The sequence below is a fragment of the Micromys minutus genome (assembly GCF_963924665.1).
Source record: "Micromys minutus genome assembly, chromosome: 6".
Lineage (NCBI taxonomy): Eukaryota > Metazoa > Chordata > Mammalia > Rodentia > Muridae > Micromys > Micromys minutus.
The window spans coordinates 71,688,204-71,707,104 of record NC_137975.1 but is presented as its reverse complement, the minus strand read 5'-3'; the positions used below and the strand labels follow the sequence as shown (position 1 = coordinate 71,707,104).

The 18,901-nt window shown below is 42.4% G+C and overlaps 1 protein-coding gene across 2 annotated transcripts in view; it reads right to left on the bottom strand.

Moving 5' to 3' along the window:
* Positions 1–6,600: 6,600 nt before the first annotated feature.
* The window catches only part of ELMO1 (engulfment and cell motility 1), a 318,208-nt gene continuing 305,907 nt past the window's right edge, over positions 6,601–18,901 (bottom strand). For both annotated transcript variants that reach the window (XM_080918030.1, XM_080918031.1), the window contains 2 exons: positions 13,037–13,114; positions 6,601–7,982 (listed from right to left, as the gene is read on the bottom strand). In XM_080918030.1, the coding sequence (XP_080774156.1) occupies positions 7,782–7,982; positions 13,037–13,114 (279 nt within the window). In that variant the 3' untranslated portion in view covers positions 6,601–7,781. The remainder of the gene's footprint in view (positions 7,983–13,036; positions 13,115–18,901) is intronic.

The following is an 18,901-nucleotide window of genomic DNA, read 5'->3' as shown; positions in this document are numbered from 1 at the left end:
AGGATATCAGGCCTGTCTCATGTAGCTACAGCCTCCCCACAGCCCACTGTAGAGAGGTTTGAGACAGATCAGTCACAAAGGGCAACACCCTAAGCCCCTCTTCCACAGGTGAGGATGGGACTACAGGTCACATAGGCTCAAGACACATCAGTCACTTAGAAACAGGATCATGCCCCCAAATATGTGGGTGAGGTATTACCAAGCTCTCAGGCCAAGCCAATAGGAAGTACTTAATGTCAGACCCTGACCCATTCTAAAACTTTGTATAAGAATCCTATCCAGAAGGATTAAAAGTGTGCAGGAGTTATTCCATCATCTGAGAGCTTCTCTCATAAGAGCCTTAACACCACTTGGGGAAGAGATCTGGCCTCCTGAAATTGCTACCAGAAGCTCCCCTGTACCCCCTGCTGACTAATCAGTCTCCTGCTGGCTCTTCCTGGCCCAATGTCCTGTGGAAACGAAGGCAGGACAGCACCAGCAGCGGAAGTGGAAGCAGTTCCCCCTCCCTGCCCAAATTCTCTTCACTTTGCCTGAACCCACACACCTAGCCAGACTCTCCATGTGAAACCTCCCGAACGCAGACCCACAATTACCCATGTTAGCAGAAGTCCTCTTTACCAGTTAAAGCTTTGAGAAATCTGGGGCAGACAAATTAGGGGTTTAAATAGGGAGGCAGCTGCCCATGGGCAACAAGAGGGACTGACTGGTCAGAGAGGGTAAGATGAGGAAAAAAGACAGCCCAGCTGAGGCCAGCAGAACTCAAGTGGAGCTAAATAGGCACCAGTCATGGTAGGTGGGTCAACTGAGGCATGAGGTCTGGAAAGTGGCATAGTGTAAAATGGGTGAAAGCAGAGGAAGAGGGCAATCTGTTGATAGAGGATTTTAATTTCCTGTTTTGTTGTGTTTTCACTTTTTCTTTTATTGAAAAAAGATCTTTTTTTTGTACGCAATATATATTGAGTATGGTTTCCTTTCCCCCTATTCCTCTCAGTTCCTCTTCACCTCTCTTTCCATCTGGTTCTACACCCTTTCTGACTGAGGATTTTAGGATGGCTCAGTGAAGAAGAATGCTCACTGTACAATCATGAGGACCACAGTTCAGATCCCAGCACCCATGTAAAAGATACAACTGTGCATGGCTGTAACCCCAAGGCTGCAGTGTTTGGGAAGGGGACAGGTGGCTCTCTGGGGCTTAATGGTCACCAACAACCAAGCTCCACATTCAATTATAGACCCTGTCTCAAAGGAGTAAGATGAGGAATGATGCCCAGACATTCAACATCCTATTTGGTCTCCACAAACATAGAAATCTCAAGATTCTTAAATAATATATTATTAACTATAAATTATTATTATTGTCTGTGTGTCTCATATGTCATATGTGTGCATGCATGTATGGTGTGAGTGTGCATGTGTAGTGTAAGCGTGTGTGCTGTCTGTGCATGTGTAGTGTGACTGTGCCCATATGATGTGAATGTATGTGTTTGGTGTGTGTATGTGTGTGTTGTGTGTTGTGAATGTTTGTTGTGTATATGTGCAAGTGTTGTGAATGTATGTGCTGAGTATGTATGTGGTATGTGTGGTATGTATATGTGGTGTGTAGATATGCATGTGTTGTAAATGTGTGTATGTTTTGAGTGTGTGTTTGGTGTCTGTGTGTGTTTGTGTGTACATGGTGTGAGTATGAGGAGTGTGAGCGAACATGTACTACAGTATACACGTGGTACTCAGAGGACAACTTTTAGAAGTCAGTTTTCTTCTTTTACCTTTTGCTGTTGTTTGTTTCTTTGACAATTTCATCATAGAAATAATGCATTCTGATTACTGTTCCCCACATACTCATCTCCTCCACCCTTACTAGTACCCCTTCATCTCCACAGAGTTTTCCTACATTCATCACTTTTTGTCTTATTTTGTGTCCACTAAATTTGACTTGGACATCTTTGTGACTGTGGGGTTAGAACTATCCATTAAACCCTGATGGCTTCACCAGTGGGTACCCAACTGGACCTCTCATCCATTACAGACTCTCCTTCTGGAATCGTAAGACAAACTCTTAGACAATTCACTTTTATCATAAGAACAAAAAGCAATTAGCAGTGCAGCAGAGGCCTTTTCTTGTTACTTGATGGGCAATCCCTGTTTTTCCTTCTTACTCTCTCAGGCCAGCTTAGCAACACACACTGCAGTCATTTTAGGTGTGCCTTATACTCACTTTCATCTTTTTCTTTCTCAATGGTAATCAACTTCAAACCATAGTTTCACATTTGCCTTTTATGTTCTGGTCATGATGTATAGTTACCAGTCATGGAAGGTCCACAGAATTTTGCACTATTGGTCCTTAGTCCTTATACTCTGCCAAAGACCTGTCTTCTAGTGTTGGATGAAAATTATGGGTTTCTGAACCTTTCCAGGGCCAAGTTTTTCTGGTGGCTCTGCTTTGAGAGCCCCATTCTCAGTCTCTAACTTTGCCCTGAAATCACTCCAGAGCTCACGTGGTCCCTTCTGAAACACCTACTTGCTTTATTTCTCAAATGGCCAATGGGCACCTCTACTCTGCAAAATGGGGTGACAGACATGACCTGCTTAGATGTATCTATTGAAGCAGGTATTTTAATGGAATGTCTTCTCACAAAGATGGGAGGATATTCCGCATGAGTATGATGTTTAAAACATGAAAGCAGTATGTCCCAACCTTCTTCCTAATTTTTTTTCTGGCTTCCAGAACATCCAAATTTTGGTTTGGTACTCAATGGAACAACTATGCTCATAGCAGGAGGTTTTTTTTTTTTTTGTTTGTTTGTTTGTTTTGTTTTGTTTTTTGTTTTTTTTTAAAGACAGTAGTAATTTTTCTCCTTCATCTGAGTATATTTTGATGATTTTTCTGAATTAAAAAAAGCATTGGGCTTGAAGTGATTATTTCACATACATAGTCATTCTCAGAAGAAATAAAATCACATGAAATTTTAATTCCAATTATATTTTAAAATAGCATTATGGCATAGAATCTTGTCTTCCAGACTGATTTTTAAATTGTGATTTTGTTGTTAATCTCAGGTCTTCCATTGGCTATGTTGGGTTTTAATTTTCCAGTTTTTTTTGCTCTCCTTATAAAACAAAGTCCCCCCTCCAATTGTAGATTTGAAAGTCTGGGCCCAAAAAGTTATTGCTTTGGACTATTTCAATAACATCTGTGCTGTTATGTCTGCTTCCGATTTCTTTGACTTCAGTCTTTCCTAGACACAGCTGTTTTATAATATTTCTGAATTCTAAAATGAACAGTGACACTCCTAATGGATTTTCTTTTGTCTTCAAGTAAAATTCCCTTGCCAACTCGTTACTGAATTCTTGTTCCATGCCTCGCTTCTACAGCGTTAGAGCTCTATGTGTGCCCGCCCCACCAGCTGCAGAGAGACATGCAGATTCCTGGATTGCTCAACACAGGCTATTTACTTCGACCGTGATAAACATCCTAGACTCAAACTGTCATAAATAACAGAAAAGAGAGAGAGTAGGAAGAGAAGGGTGGAGAATGGGGGGGCGTGCTTTTTGAGCACTAACAGTTTGCAGACATCTCTTTCATACTCCCAATAGATGAGAATTCCATTTCATAAGTGACGTCAGAGGCTCAGGATGGTTAAGTGACTTGCTCCAAATCCTAATTTTCTGTTCGGAGAAGTCCAACAAATACAACTATTGCATTATCTCATTTCATTATCCTTCCCTAAACTCTCCCTTTCTGCCTTTCTTCTTGATTTTAGATATGGGCCCAGCCTTATTATCTGCTTACTCGAGCATTATTCCGGAAGCCCAGGAGTCCTCTGCACTCTCTTCCTGAGTCCCTGCTTAATTAAGTCTCTGTCTCCAGCTTGTGCTGCCTCTTCGATGACTTCATCCCCTTCCCCTTTCCAATTGCAGATTGAAAGTCTGGGTCCCAAAGGTTCCAGCCGGGGACTATTTAAGTACCATCTTTGCTATTACATCAGCTTCCAACGTCTCCAACTCTAATCTGTCCCCACATAGCTGCTCTGTGGTATTTCATGTCAATGCTAAAATGGGCAACGGCACTCCTAATGCATCTTCTTATGTCCTCAAGTGAAGACCCTTGCCAACTCCATTTCTGAACTCTTGCTCCATGCCTTTCTCCTTCTACCATGTTAGAGTCCTTTGCTCTGTGTGAACGTGACCACCAGCCACAGGGAGGCTCACTGATTCCTATGTGGCCACAGGTGTTCCCTTCCTCCCAACTCTATACTCTGCTTTACATAGAAGGTTCTTTTCTTCCATGGCCAGTATGTTTTCTAAGCTCTAAGTAGATTTCCTGCCACTCATTCCCTCGTTTTCTTTACCACAGTATCTGCTTTTGTTAACGTTTGGAGACAGGGTCTATGTACTCTAGGCTAACCTTGGATGTGAAATCCTTCTGGAGGGATTGCAGGTGTGAGCTCATCTCTTTAGCCCTGGCTGGGCTGGAACTCACTATGTGGACCAGACTAAGCTTGATCTCATACAGATCAGCCTGCCTGCCTCTTGAGTGCTGGGATTGGAGACATTTGGCACCAAGTCACACTCTAATGTTGCTTCACCTGAATATGGACAAAAGTCTCACTGCACTGAACTGGAACCCTTTGGTTTTACATAAGACTAAATGACTAACCAAACTCATTTCATTGCTCATCAGACGATCTACAGATAGGTTCAGGGAACATTTAGGGTGACACATTTTTTTTTGGTTGACATTACCACTGGTATTCCCTGCTCTTAAAAGTCATTGCAGGGATTGTTATGTCAATTAAATATCAGCAAATTCAGATGAAATATTTTATTTCAGATGAAGCTGGCTCGGAGAAGAGAACTTGGACTTTATGTTTCTCTTCTGCATTACACGGGCTTTGCAGGCTTGAGCTTGGGGAGCTGAGGCTAACAGGACCCAACTTGAGGTGCTGGTCTTAATGCATGTGGGAAATGCCTTGGGAGGGGTGAGGTGTTGAATTTGGGCAACAACCTTTTCCCACCTTGCACAAAATGAAAGAAATACAGAACAGCGATGGCTTGTTCTTAAGCTATTGTCAGTCTGTGAAGAGGTGTGTCTTCCATACATACTAAAAGGAAACAAAGGCTTGTCAAGAGAAATCTGCACTCTCATATTTACTGCAGCCGTATTCACAAACCTGGTTGTGTGGGATCAATTTCAGCGCCCACCAAGAGGTGAGTGCAATACTAAAAGGTGGCGGGTGTACACAACTGACTATCACCGAGCCATAAAAAGATAAAATGCAGTCACTTTCAACATTCTGGGTGGCACTGGAAGACATCATTAAATGAATATATTGAGGACATGAACACAACACCTGGCACAGAAGCCGGTAGCTGCTGAGGGCAGAACAGAGAGTCAACATTGGAGGCCAGAGAAACCAGCGGATGGGGTATGTAATGGGTTGGCCAGTGGGTACAATGATAGAAAGGAGGGTCACACTCTGGGGTCCTACAGCACAGGAGTGTGGATATAGTTCCCAAGGTTGTATATCGTGAGATCACCAGAAGAGGGGATTTCCAGTGTTTTCACTATGAAGATATGATGAAAGGTTATGGCAATAGAGAGGCTTTCTCATTACCCAGTGTAACATAGATCCAAACACCGTGTTGTCTCCCACATGTGCACAAGTACTATATATAAATGGGAAGAAAAAGTCCCTGCAAATTTCTAATCTGTGGACCAAACTAGCGATACCAGTAGATGGATTCTTCTCAGCCAGGCCACAAGCCAGGTGGATCTCTTAAACTGCCTCTATCCACTTTCTCTTACCTAACTACTCACACAGCAGGTAGAACAGGAGATGACTCAGTCAGGAAGGGCATGCATGTTAATAAGAGTAAAGCTTAAGAATGAAGGAAATGTCAACCCGACACTCAGATGTGGGCACTGTGGTGGAAAGAATGACCTCGTGAATGACTATGGATTTTGCAGTTTATGGTGTGCTCTGGACCATGTCATTTGAGCCCAGGCCAATCTGCAATTGACCATCTTGACAGCCACAAAGAGCAGTGGCCTGCGAGGATCTACATCTTGGCTGCCAGTTCAGAGTGGCTAAGCTGCACTGCATTGAGTTCTGCCATCCCTCCCAGCCCTTAGAGTTTACGATCCATATGACATTTGCAGGAACTTATTAATGCACAGTAAGATTGGGTTTGGCGTAACTGATTTCAGGTGTATGGGTTTGTATTCCTTCCCACAGTTCAACATGTCCCCTTGGTGTCAGTAATCTCTGACTGCACTGGCTCTATAAATCATGAAATGGTAAGGAGAAGATAACGGGGCAGTGTGCTGAGGACGCAGCAATATAAATTATAAATTAAAAAACATATACTTTTGTATAGTGAGTCTCATCTCCTTGGTGAGTTGGGATGTGCCTCCTAGAAATGATATCAGCAACATTTAGAGCTGACAATTGATGCTTCTCAACACCCAAGTGAAACAGCGTGGTTCAGAAGTCTGGAGGGGTTGTCTGATTTTTGCATCTCTAACAAGTTGATGGATATGCTGGAGTAGCAAGCACTCACATTACTAAATCAAAACACCAGCTCCCCAACTCATCACATTAAATTTTATTCCACAGCATGTTTAAGGGTGTTATTCTCAGGAAGATGTTTGGGATTAAAATAATTAAAAACAAAAGCTGGAAAGTACATACATTTATGTATCTCTTCTTTTCATTAAATATATATCTGTCTGGCAAAAAATGTTAGACTCTTTTATACAAAAACAAAGCCAAAAAACAGAACAAAACAAAATAACCCCAAACCCTTGTAAATTTTAAAGACCTATAATAATTACAACGATGTAAACTTGGATGTCTGACAGCTTGACCACCCTGGAGAACCTGGACTGTGGCAGGAACCCCAGGGAGAAGGTGGCAGGGAACTGGTGGATAGCAACAGCTGCCTTAGAGGCGGTTAGGTTTAGTCTATCAGAGATGGAGCAGAACTACTGACTTCATTTGTGCTTTCTGCTAAGGGCTGGGAGCTTGAAGAGATGAAGAAGGCAGGTCTGGGCTGGGGCAAGGAGAGGAAGCCCAAGACTAGACAGTGTGATAGAGAGGTTGGTCATGGTCACAGTGCAGACAAGGAACAGGCATGGACTCCAGACTGTTTGGGAGACCTGATGCTGTAGAGAACTACAATGAGGCTGCTGCTGCTACATGTGAGACCAAAGTGGACCAGAGCAAGGCCAAGGCAAGAAAGGGGGAGAGAGGCAATGTGAAAGCAATCTCATCTCATATAGAGCTGATGATGTGAGGTGACTCTGGAGAGAAGGGATAGGAGGCCTTTGGTCTTCTTATCCAGTAGCAGAGCTATTTTATCCAACCCTGGCCTTCGGCATTTCTCTTGGTTTGGTGAGCAAACCAAAATATAAAGCAGCTTGGGACTAAATGGCTTTCCTACTCTAGGCATAAAGGAAGGATATGCCCATAGCCGGTTACAATGAGAGGACTCTTTGACTTTCTTACTAGGGGTGGCTTTTGCTCATGACCCATAGGTGAGCTGTAGCAATGGGAAAGGATCTAAAACACTGAGTTAGGAAATAGATTCAAGGATTTGGTGAGATGCCAGAAAAGGGTTGTGGGGAGAGGGCTAGGGCTAAAAATGAGGCCAAAGGAAGGGTTGATCTGCAGCTTCTACTCCAGCAAAGGGAGGTCGCAACATGTGGGTGTGTTTGCCCTCCTCTCTGCTGATAGCCAGATCTTCCAGTTTGGGAGGAATGTGTCCGGGTCCCAGCCAGTTCAGTTACAGTCATAGACAAAGTCATAGTTGCTAGGCTCCTTGGGGATGGGCGGAGGTGCATCAGGGATCTGGATGTTTTCCAGGTCCAGCAGGCGAAGCTTGATCTCCATGCTCAGCAGGGTGTCCAGGTCATTGCGTGTCAGGTCACTCATCATGTCCTTCCCAAGCAGTGCATTTAGCCCATCTGTCCAGATGCAGTACTGGGGGGAGAGGAGGTGGCAGTGAGCATCACTGATGATAATTAGGGGAATGGCAATTATAGGCACTTAGCACACAGCATGTAACGGGCAGTATTAGGTGTTATTCTAATACTCACACCCTCTCTATACCTTCTATTTAACAGAAACAGGAACTTCTCTTGTCATTTGCTTTTCAAGTCAAGAAAACCAAAGCACGGAGGATAGTGATGTAGGAAAAAAATGGAGTGGGTAGTGTTTGAACTCGGGCAACCTGACTCTAGAAGCTTGCTCTTATGTGCAATATTGTTTCCCTGTGGAACAAAAAGAATTGGATTCCCTGGTATTACTAATTAAATTGTTGGTGGAATGTATCCCAACATGTCTGTGCTCAGCAGCAGGCCAAGCGTGCCCTTCCATGATATTAAACACAGTTCCCTGTTTAGTAGTGAATGCCTTCTTACCAGATCTAATATTAAGCATACACATTGATGGCTTAGTTCCATCATGAAGTCAAGGGGGTCTTTGTGTTTCTTAGTAATATAAGACCTAGAAAATAGTCTTCAGCTGTTCAGTGTTTAATAACTAAAATGGCTAACTTCATTGGTTATCTTAGGAAGATGAAGGTTAATTGCCTGTCTGAACCTCCTCAGTCCAGGTCTCTAACACCCAGGGATTCTAGTGATTTATCCTGGGGGATATAACCTCTTTTGGAAAACATACTGGACCATGTTATTAAGCATTTTTGCCTTCTTTATAAAATAAATGACAGTCTTTGTCTCTTCAGTTGACTATGAAATTCTGTGGAGAAGGAGTCACGTGTCATTTATTGGAAAGCCTACATTGTTCTTTGCAGATTCCTCTTCAGAGGGTAGAGTTCTGCTCTAACTTCAAAAGAGAACCAGTAGTGTCTGGAGAAAGAGCCAAGATCTCAGAAAATGGCCTGTGTATTGGGTGCTGCTTATTCACCTGTTAAGTGGTCCTTGCCCTATATAGGACTCCATGCTGACAACTGTCTTGCTTCTTGCTGGTCTGGAATGCCTAACATCTGCTCTCGATTCCATCTTTTTCTGTACTCTCTAGGTCAAGCTGCAATTCCAGATCCCAGTAAGCCTATACACCACATCTCTGGTTACCTAGGATGTGCTCCACCATGTGATGGTAGATTTCAGCAGAAGCAATAGAAACCTAAAACCACTGTGATTCTATGAAAATCTTCTACAATGCAGGGCAATGGCATTGGTGTGAGCCATGCATGGGGAAAGCAACATTTAGCTGTAGAAATCCCTTTCTCCCTCAGTTGTGTGACCTCAGTCAAAGCATATAGCCCCTTAAAACTCAAATGCACTGTTAAAGCATTGCTGGATGCACCAGTGTACTCATGAATATCTTAGACATTTTGACCACATCCAACCAGTTATCTGCTCATAAATAACAGAAATAGATGCCTAATTCCCTGCTTGAAGATGACTCATTTTGTTGGTCAGAGGTGGGGGACCATTTACAAAAGCTTCCCAGATCATTCTGACAAGTACCCAGGCATGGGTGCCACTGAGCGCCATGTTCCAGAAGGCCCTTACAGCTCTGGCAGCATGTCACAGTGATCCCAAAGTCCTAGGACTATTGTCCTTTGAACAAAGACTTCTAAGCCTTGGCTACCTTCCTAGTACAGATTAACCTACAGTAATAATGCTTTTGAGAAGCAGCAGGCAGTGACCTTTTTCATCGAAAATTACATTGACCAATAAACAAAAGTCTTGTGCTACTAAATCTGAGTTGAAATTCTCAACACCAATTCATGATATATTTTACAGTTCAAATCTCTTTTCACTCTGTTTTACGAAAAGCCTAAAAATTATAACCAAATTGTGATAATTTTATTTTTTACCAAGATTTTGTTTGCTAATTACTAAAATTCTTATTAAAAGTAAGTAGGCTTGATAGAAAAAAAACCCCAGAAATTATACAAGTTGAATATTTACTATGTTGTCCTACCAGAAAGCCAGAAAGGCATCAAAGACATAGGACCATGTCATTAAGTTTGTAAGCCACCTTAATGATTCTTGCATTGTCCAGAATAGGGTAACCTGGACACTATTAAAGACAACAACATATAAAGAAACAAATGTGTTTACATTCTGACATCATAATGGTACTCAAATACCAAGCATAATTTATCTTCTTTAGGACATAGTTATCATTTTAGAAATTGGCAAAGGAATCAGGTATTTTCCCGGCCATCATGTGTTCTAATTTTAGGAACAAAGGCAGTTGTTGAGGCCTGGTTCTCTTTACAACCTCTCACTCATGAATACAATGGTGATGGTGGCATTGAGACAAAGCCTTTTGCAAACTCTAGTGGAGCCAGAGTTTAGACAGCACTCAATCATCTGTGGACATTAACCTTTACAAAAGAGGCAAAGCAACAAAAAACGAAAACACCACTGGGGTTACTTAAAGGCTTCACTTAAAATAGGTGAGGCTTCTGACTACCAGAAACTCTTGGGAAAGAGAGATACTATAAAGCAGCAGCTTGGGGTAGACAGAACACCTTCCTTTCAATGATGTCTATTCCCAGGACCTAGGGAAGAGCTAATTTTATGTGAAAAAATTAAGGTTGGTGTCAGTTGACTATAAACAGAGATATGATTTTAGATTATCTATGTGACCCAATGTAATTCCAAAGGCCTTTAATTTCAGAGAGAAGAAAGCGTTGGAAGAGTGAAAGACAGTGATTTCACTATGGGACAGGAAGTGAGAAAGGTTTGTAAAGAGAGCGCACGTTGCCATTGATGAAACTGATAAAGACCAAGGACGAAGGTAATCTCTGAAGCAGAGAAAAAGGTAAGGATACAAGTCTTCCTAGAGCCTCTGAGAGAAAACAGAGCCTGCTGTCACCTTGACCTTAACCAGGTGAGACTAGTCATTCCAGAATGACTAAATTTGTGTGTGTGCTTGCATGTACCTGTGTGCATGTACCTCGGGGTGGAAGTATTGGTCCTTGTCTTGGTCCTTGTTTGAGAAAGGGCCTCTGCTGTTCATTGCTGTGCCTGCCAGGCTAGCTGGCCCATGAACCTCTGGGAACTCTTCCCATCACTGCAGAAGCACTGGGCTACAGACCTGGGCTACAGTGTCGGCTTTTGCATGGATTTTGGTTATCAGAGCTCAGATCCTCACCTTGGGACAGTAAAGGCTTTGCCCACCAAGGTAGCCTCCAAGACCCTGTTATTATCCTTCTCACTGCCACGTATTCGGTTCTGAGAGGCCTCTTTCTTTTCTTGATAAATGAGGTTATCTGGAAAAAGAACCTTCCACTTCATGTAGCACTTATGAAAATAAAATGATGCTAGATATGCAAGAGTCTTGAAGAAATTGAAAGTTCTTATAAGCATATACAGTCTGTAAGAAGTGGCAGCTATGTTAAAAAAAAATCTTGGCAGTCATAGAACATTTATCCTTATCTGGAACTAATGCACACACTGAAGAAAATAGCTTGGCACTGACTTAAGTAACAGCCCAACTTCTATTTTTGGTTGTTTTCTATGTCTCTTCTGTATCTTGGATATGTTGGCCTGTTCATAACCACAACTTTATTTAAAAACAGCAATAGGAAGATATGGCATCTATTTTCAGAAAGATAAAGACAAAGTCTTACCCTTCTGCAAACTAAATGTCAAGTGACACAGAATTATATTTAAGTACCATTCTAAATGCAGGATTTGTGTCTAATCTTTCCTCTTTCTTCGGGATGGATAATTTTATTCAAAACCTTCAAACCAGAGAAAACCAGACACTAAATACCTTTGAAATGACTGAGTCTCCCCAGGGAGATGAGAACAGAAGTCAGGTTCTATTCAAATGTTCCTTCCTTCTAAATGCTGTTTGTGCGGTTACATGCAAAACAAAAATCTGAATAGTATTATCTAAAAATAAAGTTTCATGCATGATGGCGGGGTCCAATTTACAAGAGAAAAAGTTAAATCAACCGTCACTGCTACTTTATTCTACAAATGCATTTTCTTAGACTTATGCTAAATATTTTAAATATAGCTGACAGTGTGCTTCAAGAAGAGGAACAAATTATACATATAACAAGATGTCAAAAAGGAATGAAAGTATCTTGGAAATAAAATGCAACAGGAGAGACAGCCCCAAACCTCTTAAAATAGCTTAAAGAGATTTGGTAGAGAAGAAACTCCTTCATCAGATGGTCCCAGGAATAGAGACACCAGTTTATCTGGAGAAGCTCTAGAACAAAAACTAAATATTCCATGTGCATTAAAGTCAGAGCCAGGTAGGGGAATGCCAGGGGGTTGAGGTACTAGTAGGTGGGTTGGGAGAGCATTCTCATAGGAGCAGTTGGAGTGAACACAGGAGAAGGGGAAACCAGGAAAGGGGATAGCATTTGAAATGTAAATATACTATCCAATTTAAAAAAAGTAAATAAATCTAAAAGCAACAACAACAACAAAAGACATAAAACAAAAAACAAAAACCCAAACAAACAAACCCAGAGCCAGGGCCTTCTCTGCCTTTGGATTAGTGAAGCCCTTTCTGAGCCTGGGTCATTTGCATATAAATTTCTTTAAGATTGTTCTACAGGTTAGTTTTTGACTGTTTCCCAAACACTTGTTAAAGAAGAAACATTGGGAGATGCTGGACCCTTCAGGAGGTGAGCCCAGTGGAAAGGGTTAAGACTTCAGATGGTATATTCCTGAAGGGGAATATTGGGACATTGGCCCCCTTCCCTTCTCTCTGCCTCCTTGCTGCCATGGAACATCCTCTTCCATGTGCACCTGACACTCATCTAAAGACAACTGGCCACAGACTCAAGCCTCAGCAAATGAAGGTCAAATGTAAACTGTTATTCCAAGTCTCATGCGAACCAAAGGCCTTTGTTAGTAACAGAAGGAATGGTGAGCAAACTCAAGGCTGCTGTTTCAGCTGCTAGGAAGTGTGAGCTGTTGTAGCTGGTGTAGAAGGTTCTGGCCCCATGTCAACAAGATGTGAAGTTTCATCTACTCTAAGATCTTTGCTTATTTTTCTCTCATCAATTAACCCTTACAAAGACCTCTTACCTCATGCTTGTCAGGAGCAATAAAATTCAGTTGGCAATTTGAGTCATATAAGATGGAGAAGGCAAGTTCAAGCACCTCCTAGGAGAGAACAAAGAAAACACCACATTAAACAAAACTGGTGTTCTTTCCTACAAAACTGGTGGTTGAGCTTAAACATGAAACATGGCCTCTCTTCTCTTCAAAGAAGAAGAGGAACCCCGAGGCTGGCAAAAGAAAGGGGTGCAGTGCTCCAGGATCTCAGCATGAGTCCTCCTGCACACTCAGCACAGGCTGCGTGAACCACCTCACTTTCACAAGAACACAGGCACAAGCTTTATCCCTGCCTTTTTATGGGGCAGGGTTTGGAGAGATTGATGGCACAGAGCCAACCCTGTGCATCTCCCTTCCAAGAAGATATCAAGGTAGTATACTCTTGAATTAGCAGTATTAAGGGTGATCATTTTTAGTCACTCCTAGCAAACAGAAACCCTTAGAGGTACAGAACCTCCAAATTATAGATTCCATTCCAGAGATAGTAAGACTTCTGAGCAAAGCCTATCTTCATATCTATCCTTGGATCTTTGTACCATTGTAAGCAAAGGGTATACACATCCAAGACTTATTCACCGAGGCTACAGGATACCAAAAAGAAAAATAGATGTCAGGGTCAGAAGACAGTAAATCACTGATTTGAGCTTACTGAGTGCAGACTATGAGCCAGTGCCAAAGACTAAAGGTCACTTTCATTGCATTGTGGCTAGATAAATTTGGCTGATGTACCTAGTGCCATGTTTAATACATAGTCTATAAAATATTTCTCAGAGCTTGTGCCATACCCATACTGGGTACCACAATCACCCTACTGGTCTGAGAAGTCAGCAGGGTGGGGGTCCCCACTGGCTCCTGATCTGGAGGGGAGAATCAAGCGTTTCCATACTATCATTCTGTACTGTGAGGATGTGTGTTCTAGCACACTTCCCTTCACCTCTATTAGGTTCCACTGATTACAGCCTCTGCCCTCTTACGGTTTGGGAGCATCCCTGTTGAGAAGCTGACCACAAAGAAAGCCAGATCTGTGCATATCATTTCTTATCTATATCTATGAGAGGATTTGCCTTTGGCAAGTAACTCAGATCACAATGCCCCAGAAAGAATATTTCAGTTGAATTAAAGAATTCTTCCAAAATAAGGTCCCAAAGACCTTGTGTCAGCAGGAACCACTCAGAACACAGCCTACTGTCTAGCTACTCTGTCTGGCTCTCATGGGATTCTCTGTCTGGCTCACCTCCAGTTGTCCTCTCTCTAGGAGGGGGCAGCGTTTCACTAAACCTAGACACTCCTGTATCTCACACTCAAAGGGTCCCCTCACTCCACCAGGAATAGAAACCCTGGAAGGAAAGGGTGCTGAGTCATGGATGCTCGCCTGCATAAACTCCTCTCTCCATTTCTTAGTCACTTTTCTCCCTCGGCCTTCCATTCAGGATTCAGTGAAGTTATGCAGCAATCATGCAGCACGAAAGCAAGAAAAAATGTTTTCATTGAATTTGGCATCTGTTCCCATAACAGTATCTCAAGGCCTTTAAATTTATAATCAAAACAGTAATAGTTATAGCAGTGATACCATAAATTGATGTCACTTAAAAAAAAAATCAATAAAAAAACACATATCAGCAACCATGAATTCCACTCCTGGGAGTATTTAAAGAAAATCCCCAAGCAAGCTAAAGTTACATATTATTACTTGTAGGAAAGTTATGAGAAATTAAATCTCTCCTGCTCCTTTGGGTATTATGAAAATCACAAATGGTGAGATAATTATGAAGGAGAGTCTAATGTTAAATGAAAAAAAAAAACCAGGACAAATGTGCCTATTGATCACAGTTGTGATAATGCAGCCTGTAGACAGAGACCGGAAGTGAGTATGCAAAAAGAAAATGACTATTGGGTGCTCGGGCTATGGGTCATTATGTCCTCTTAAAATATGTTTCTGATAAAGTTGTTCTTGATTCAAAATCTTATCAAAATGACTCTTTCTTTATTGATCTGAGAGTCATTCATTGGAAGGACTCCTGACTCCTACTTGAAAGACTGGAGGGAAAAGGAGGGGTGGCTTTGCTTTGGAACTCTAGCTTCAAGGAGGTCCTTTGGAAGAGAAACAGGACAAGGTGAATTTCACCAAGGTCTTTCTGCCCAACCCTGTGCAACAACTGTGGTAACAGCTGGCGTGCACAGCACACAGCCAAGACGCCTGCCCTTGACCAGGTGCTGTGGCCACTAGCGACTAGCATGTTGGAGCTGAGACGTTTTCGCTTTTGCAGAGAACCTGAAGGCACACAGGAAGCACAGTGACCTTGGGCTCTGCCCTCCTTTGGCATCTGCTTCTCAGGACATGAAGGATCTGAGCTGTCATGACCTAGATTCCTGATAAATACAGGCAGGAAATGGGAAATTTGTGAGAATGTCAATTCCCACTCTAATCTCACCAAGGGCTGCCTGGGAGGGGTGGGAGGAATTCATTCTCTCAACTGCATGGCTGCATGAAAGGGTGCTATCATTTTTAATGGGTTTTATTGACAATCCTGGCTTGCTGTCACTGAGTCATTTGCTGAAGGTCAGCTCACTTTCCAGCACTTTAAGAAGGGAGGATGCAGAGCTCCAAGTAATAGCACCTCCCAGGTCAACTCTCCGGAAACTACCACCTGTCCAAACTGCCCAGAAGACAGGCTCCAGGGGGCAGCTGAACAGGCTGATACCTATCTTGGCCAGTGTCTCCCTCTGGGCCTCTTAACACACACACACACACACACACACACACACACACACACACACACACACACACACACACCACTCACAGGTATCTAACACCTCAGGGCTTTGTTGCTAATTGTTAAAGGTCTTCTGTTCCTTCTGGAATTATGTAAGAAGCTAGATCTCATAGCAGCTCATCTGCCCTGTTCCACTGAGGCACAGGACAATTGCTTTGTCCAGGAAGCCTTTGAATGGGCCCTGGTGTGGGAAAGGAAGGGACAAGAGAAGCTGAACAATTCTCCTGCTTGCTAAGACCTCTGAACTCATCATCTCATGCTCAGTCCTGGAGCTCTGAGAACTGTGACAAGGCAGATACTCCGAGAAACAGTACCTTAGCATAAGGAGGCATTTAAATTCAATTTTTCATAGGTAAATGATGGACCAGCAATACAAGAATAGAGTTTTATACAACATATAGTTAGTTGGCTGCCATTTTTCATATCACTTTGAATAACAACACATTGGCCATTCCCCCCAGAACTCATTCAACTTTGGATTTTCCATCCATCCATTCACAGTAAGAGTCAGTGTTTTGATGAAAGATACATGGGATGGTCTGGCATGTGTATAGATGTTAAATATGACCATATACATAGTAGTAGATTTCAAAGTGACTCATTTACCTACCTATGAACTTGAGTTTCTATGTTAAAGGAAGAAAAGGCTGTTTTTTATTCATTTAACACAGAGATTTCCCTTTTCAAAAAGGTAAACCTCAAAACCCTTCTGGCTCAAATATATCTGAAGAGCTCCACAGTTCTACAAAACAGTGTCTTTAGTTGTCCCTATCTAGTTGTGCTTGAGACACTTTCCCAGGCAAAAGCTTCTCCCTCCCACAAGGAAGTGCACCTAGGTCTCTTCATGTTTCTTTTACCTGAAAGCTTGCCTGCTCAATACCTGGTGGGTGCCATTTTAATACCCAGCTCAGGTGCCCTGTCCTTCTGACTAGTCTCAGATTTCCCTTCATTTTTTAAAAATTGATTCTTTTGTTTTTAATTTGCTTTTATTGATGGAGACATGCAAGAAATTATGACTATTTCTATACATAAATCTTCATCCATTGGACACCTGGAACCAGTGCTGGAATATACTGATCTCTGCATTTCTAGCACCTGGCAACAAAGAAGATGTTCAATACACCCAATGAATTAAGGATCAATGGAGTCAATTGAATAGCAGGATATTTAGTTAAGAGGAGAACTTTTAAAATGATACATTGAGTTCTAGTGGAATCTGCTTCTCATCTTGGTTACCGTGGCAAAAAAGAAGCTGGAGTCTGAGAAGCAATCGGGGAGACATAGAGAGACAGAGAAAGCCAGGCAGATTTGGTGGCTGCTTCTCCTTATAAGACACCTCAAGGAGAAATGGTGGGAAGGCATGGGGGTGGATATCAAAGTAGGACCAATAGAGGAAGGGAGAGGGGACCCAGAAGCCCCACAAAATACCATTCATTTGTGGACTCCCAGCTTCAGGCTTTGTTCATCCTGAAGGGATGAAGCAGTCACTTTCCCTCCCTCCACCCATGGTCTTCTGTCTTTCCAAGATGGTCATTTCTTTGTCCAAGCCAGAGAATGAACTCAGCAATCCCTAGATGGCTACCAACAGCCACATTACATTTGTTTCTGAAATACGGTAGTTTCTCCTACATGAAATACATTCATATATGAACCTCTAGGATCTACGGAAGTCTATGTTTTGCTAATACTTGATGGCTGCCCAACCACAAGCCCCATAACTAAGAAGACATGCACCAAGAATAACTGACTAAAACACACCACAAAACATCAAAGACTTTCAAAATTAGAGTGTGAACTTACAATCCCTAGTTCCTTTAAAATTGAAGCTTTATTCACCTGTGATAATTCCAATGTCAGGAAACTCTACTGTGAAGAACCTCATACTTTTTGTCTCCATAGACGTTTTCCTGTACTAACTTCTGTTAAATGTTTTAGACTCTACTTCAGTGGTTCTCAACTGGTGGGTCACAACCCTGTTGGCAAACCTCTCTCTCCAAAAACATTTGCATTATGAGACAGAGCAGTAGCAAAATTACAGTTATGAAGTAGCAATAAAACTAATTTCATGGCTGGGGGTCACCACAGCATGAGGAACTAACTATATTAAAGGGTCACAACATTAGGAAGGTAGAGAACCGCTGCTCTAGCTCCAAGGGGTTGTGCCACATCTGCGCTGGTGACCATTCTTTGTTAGAGCTCATCAGATCTCTGAAGGTCAGTGCTGACTGACTAAAGATACAGACAGGTGTTCTGCAGCAGACACCTCGAGGGAAGGACTGCACTTTGCCATCCTATGACACAGCAATAAGTCACTATGAACAAAGTTTCCTGTTTCCGGATGCTAATACCTAAGATGGTCTTGTTCAGCAGTTTAGTTCATGGAGAATTCTGCTGCACAAAATCTCTGAAGCTGTTCCACAGCTTCAAAAACTGTCTGAAGAGTTAACACTATACCCTGGCTTTTAGGCACTAGGCAGAGGTAGTCCTGCTGTAGACACTTTGGCTAACTCTTCCTTGAAACTGCAGATAGCCCTTTCTTATCCATAAGTCTCAAAGGGAGTATTGGGTCCTTGGAAAATAGTTGTGGATGTGATGCTGAGGTAGAATTGTGGCTTTCCTTCCTGCTTTTGACACTGCCTGAAAATTAAGGTCTATGGGAAATAATATCACAAGGCAAGTAATTCTCAAGTATGTTCGAATGACAGAGCCAGGCTGATGGGATATTGAGTTAGGCTGGAACTGGCGGGAGTGGCTGGAACACCTGGAAAGAAGAAGGAAGCAGCTTCCTCTTACAGCCAGGTTTCACTATTTGCAACAGTATGTCCTACCCATCCATCTGTCCATCTAACCCTGCAGCAACTTTCCAGAGTCCACCCTTCCATTCAGTCTTATGACATCCTGAAAACCATGAAGACATCAGCGCTGTAGAACACACTATTCGCTAATTTGTGGATTTGAGTGAGTGACATACAGTCTGAAAGAAGAAGGCTAAGCACACACATGCAATGTGCTCTCAAGATCCCATGTCCACACCTGGGCCCACACTAGTGACCGGGCTCTC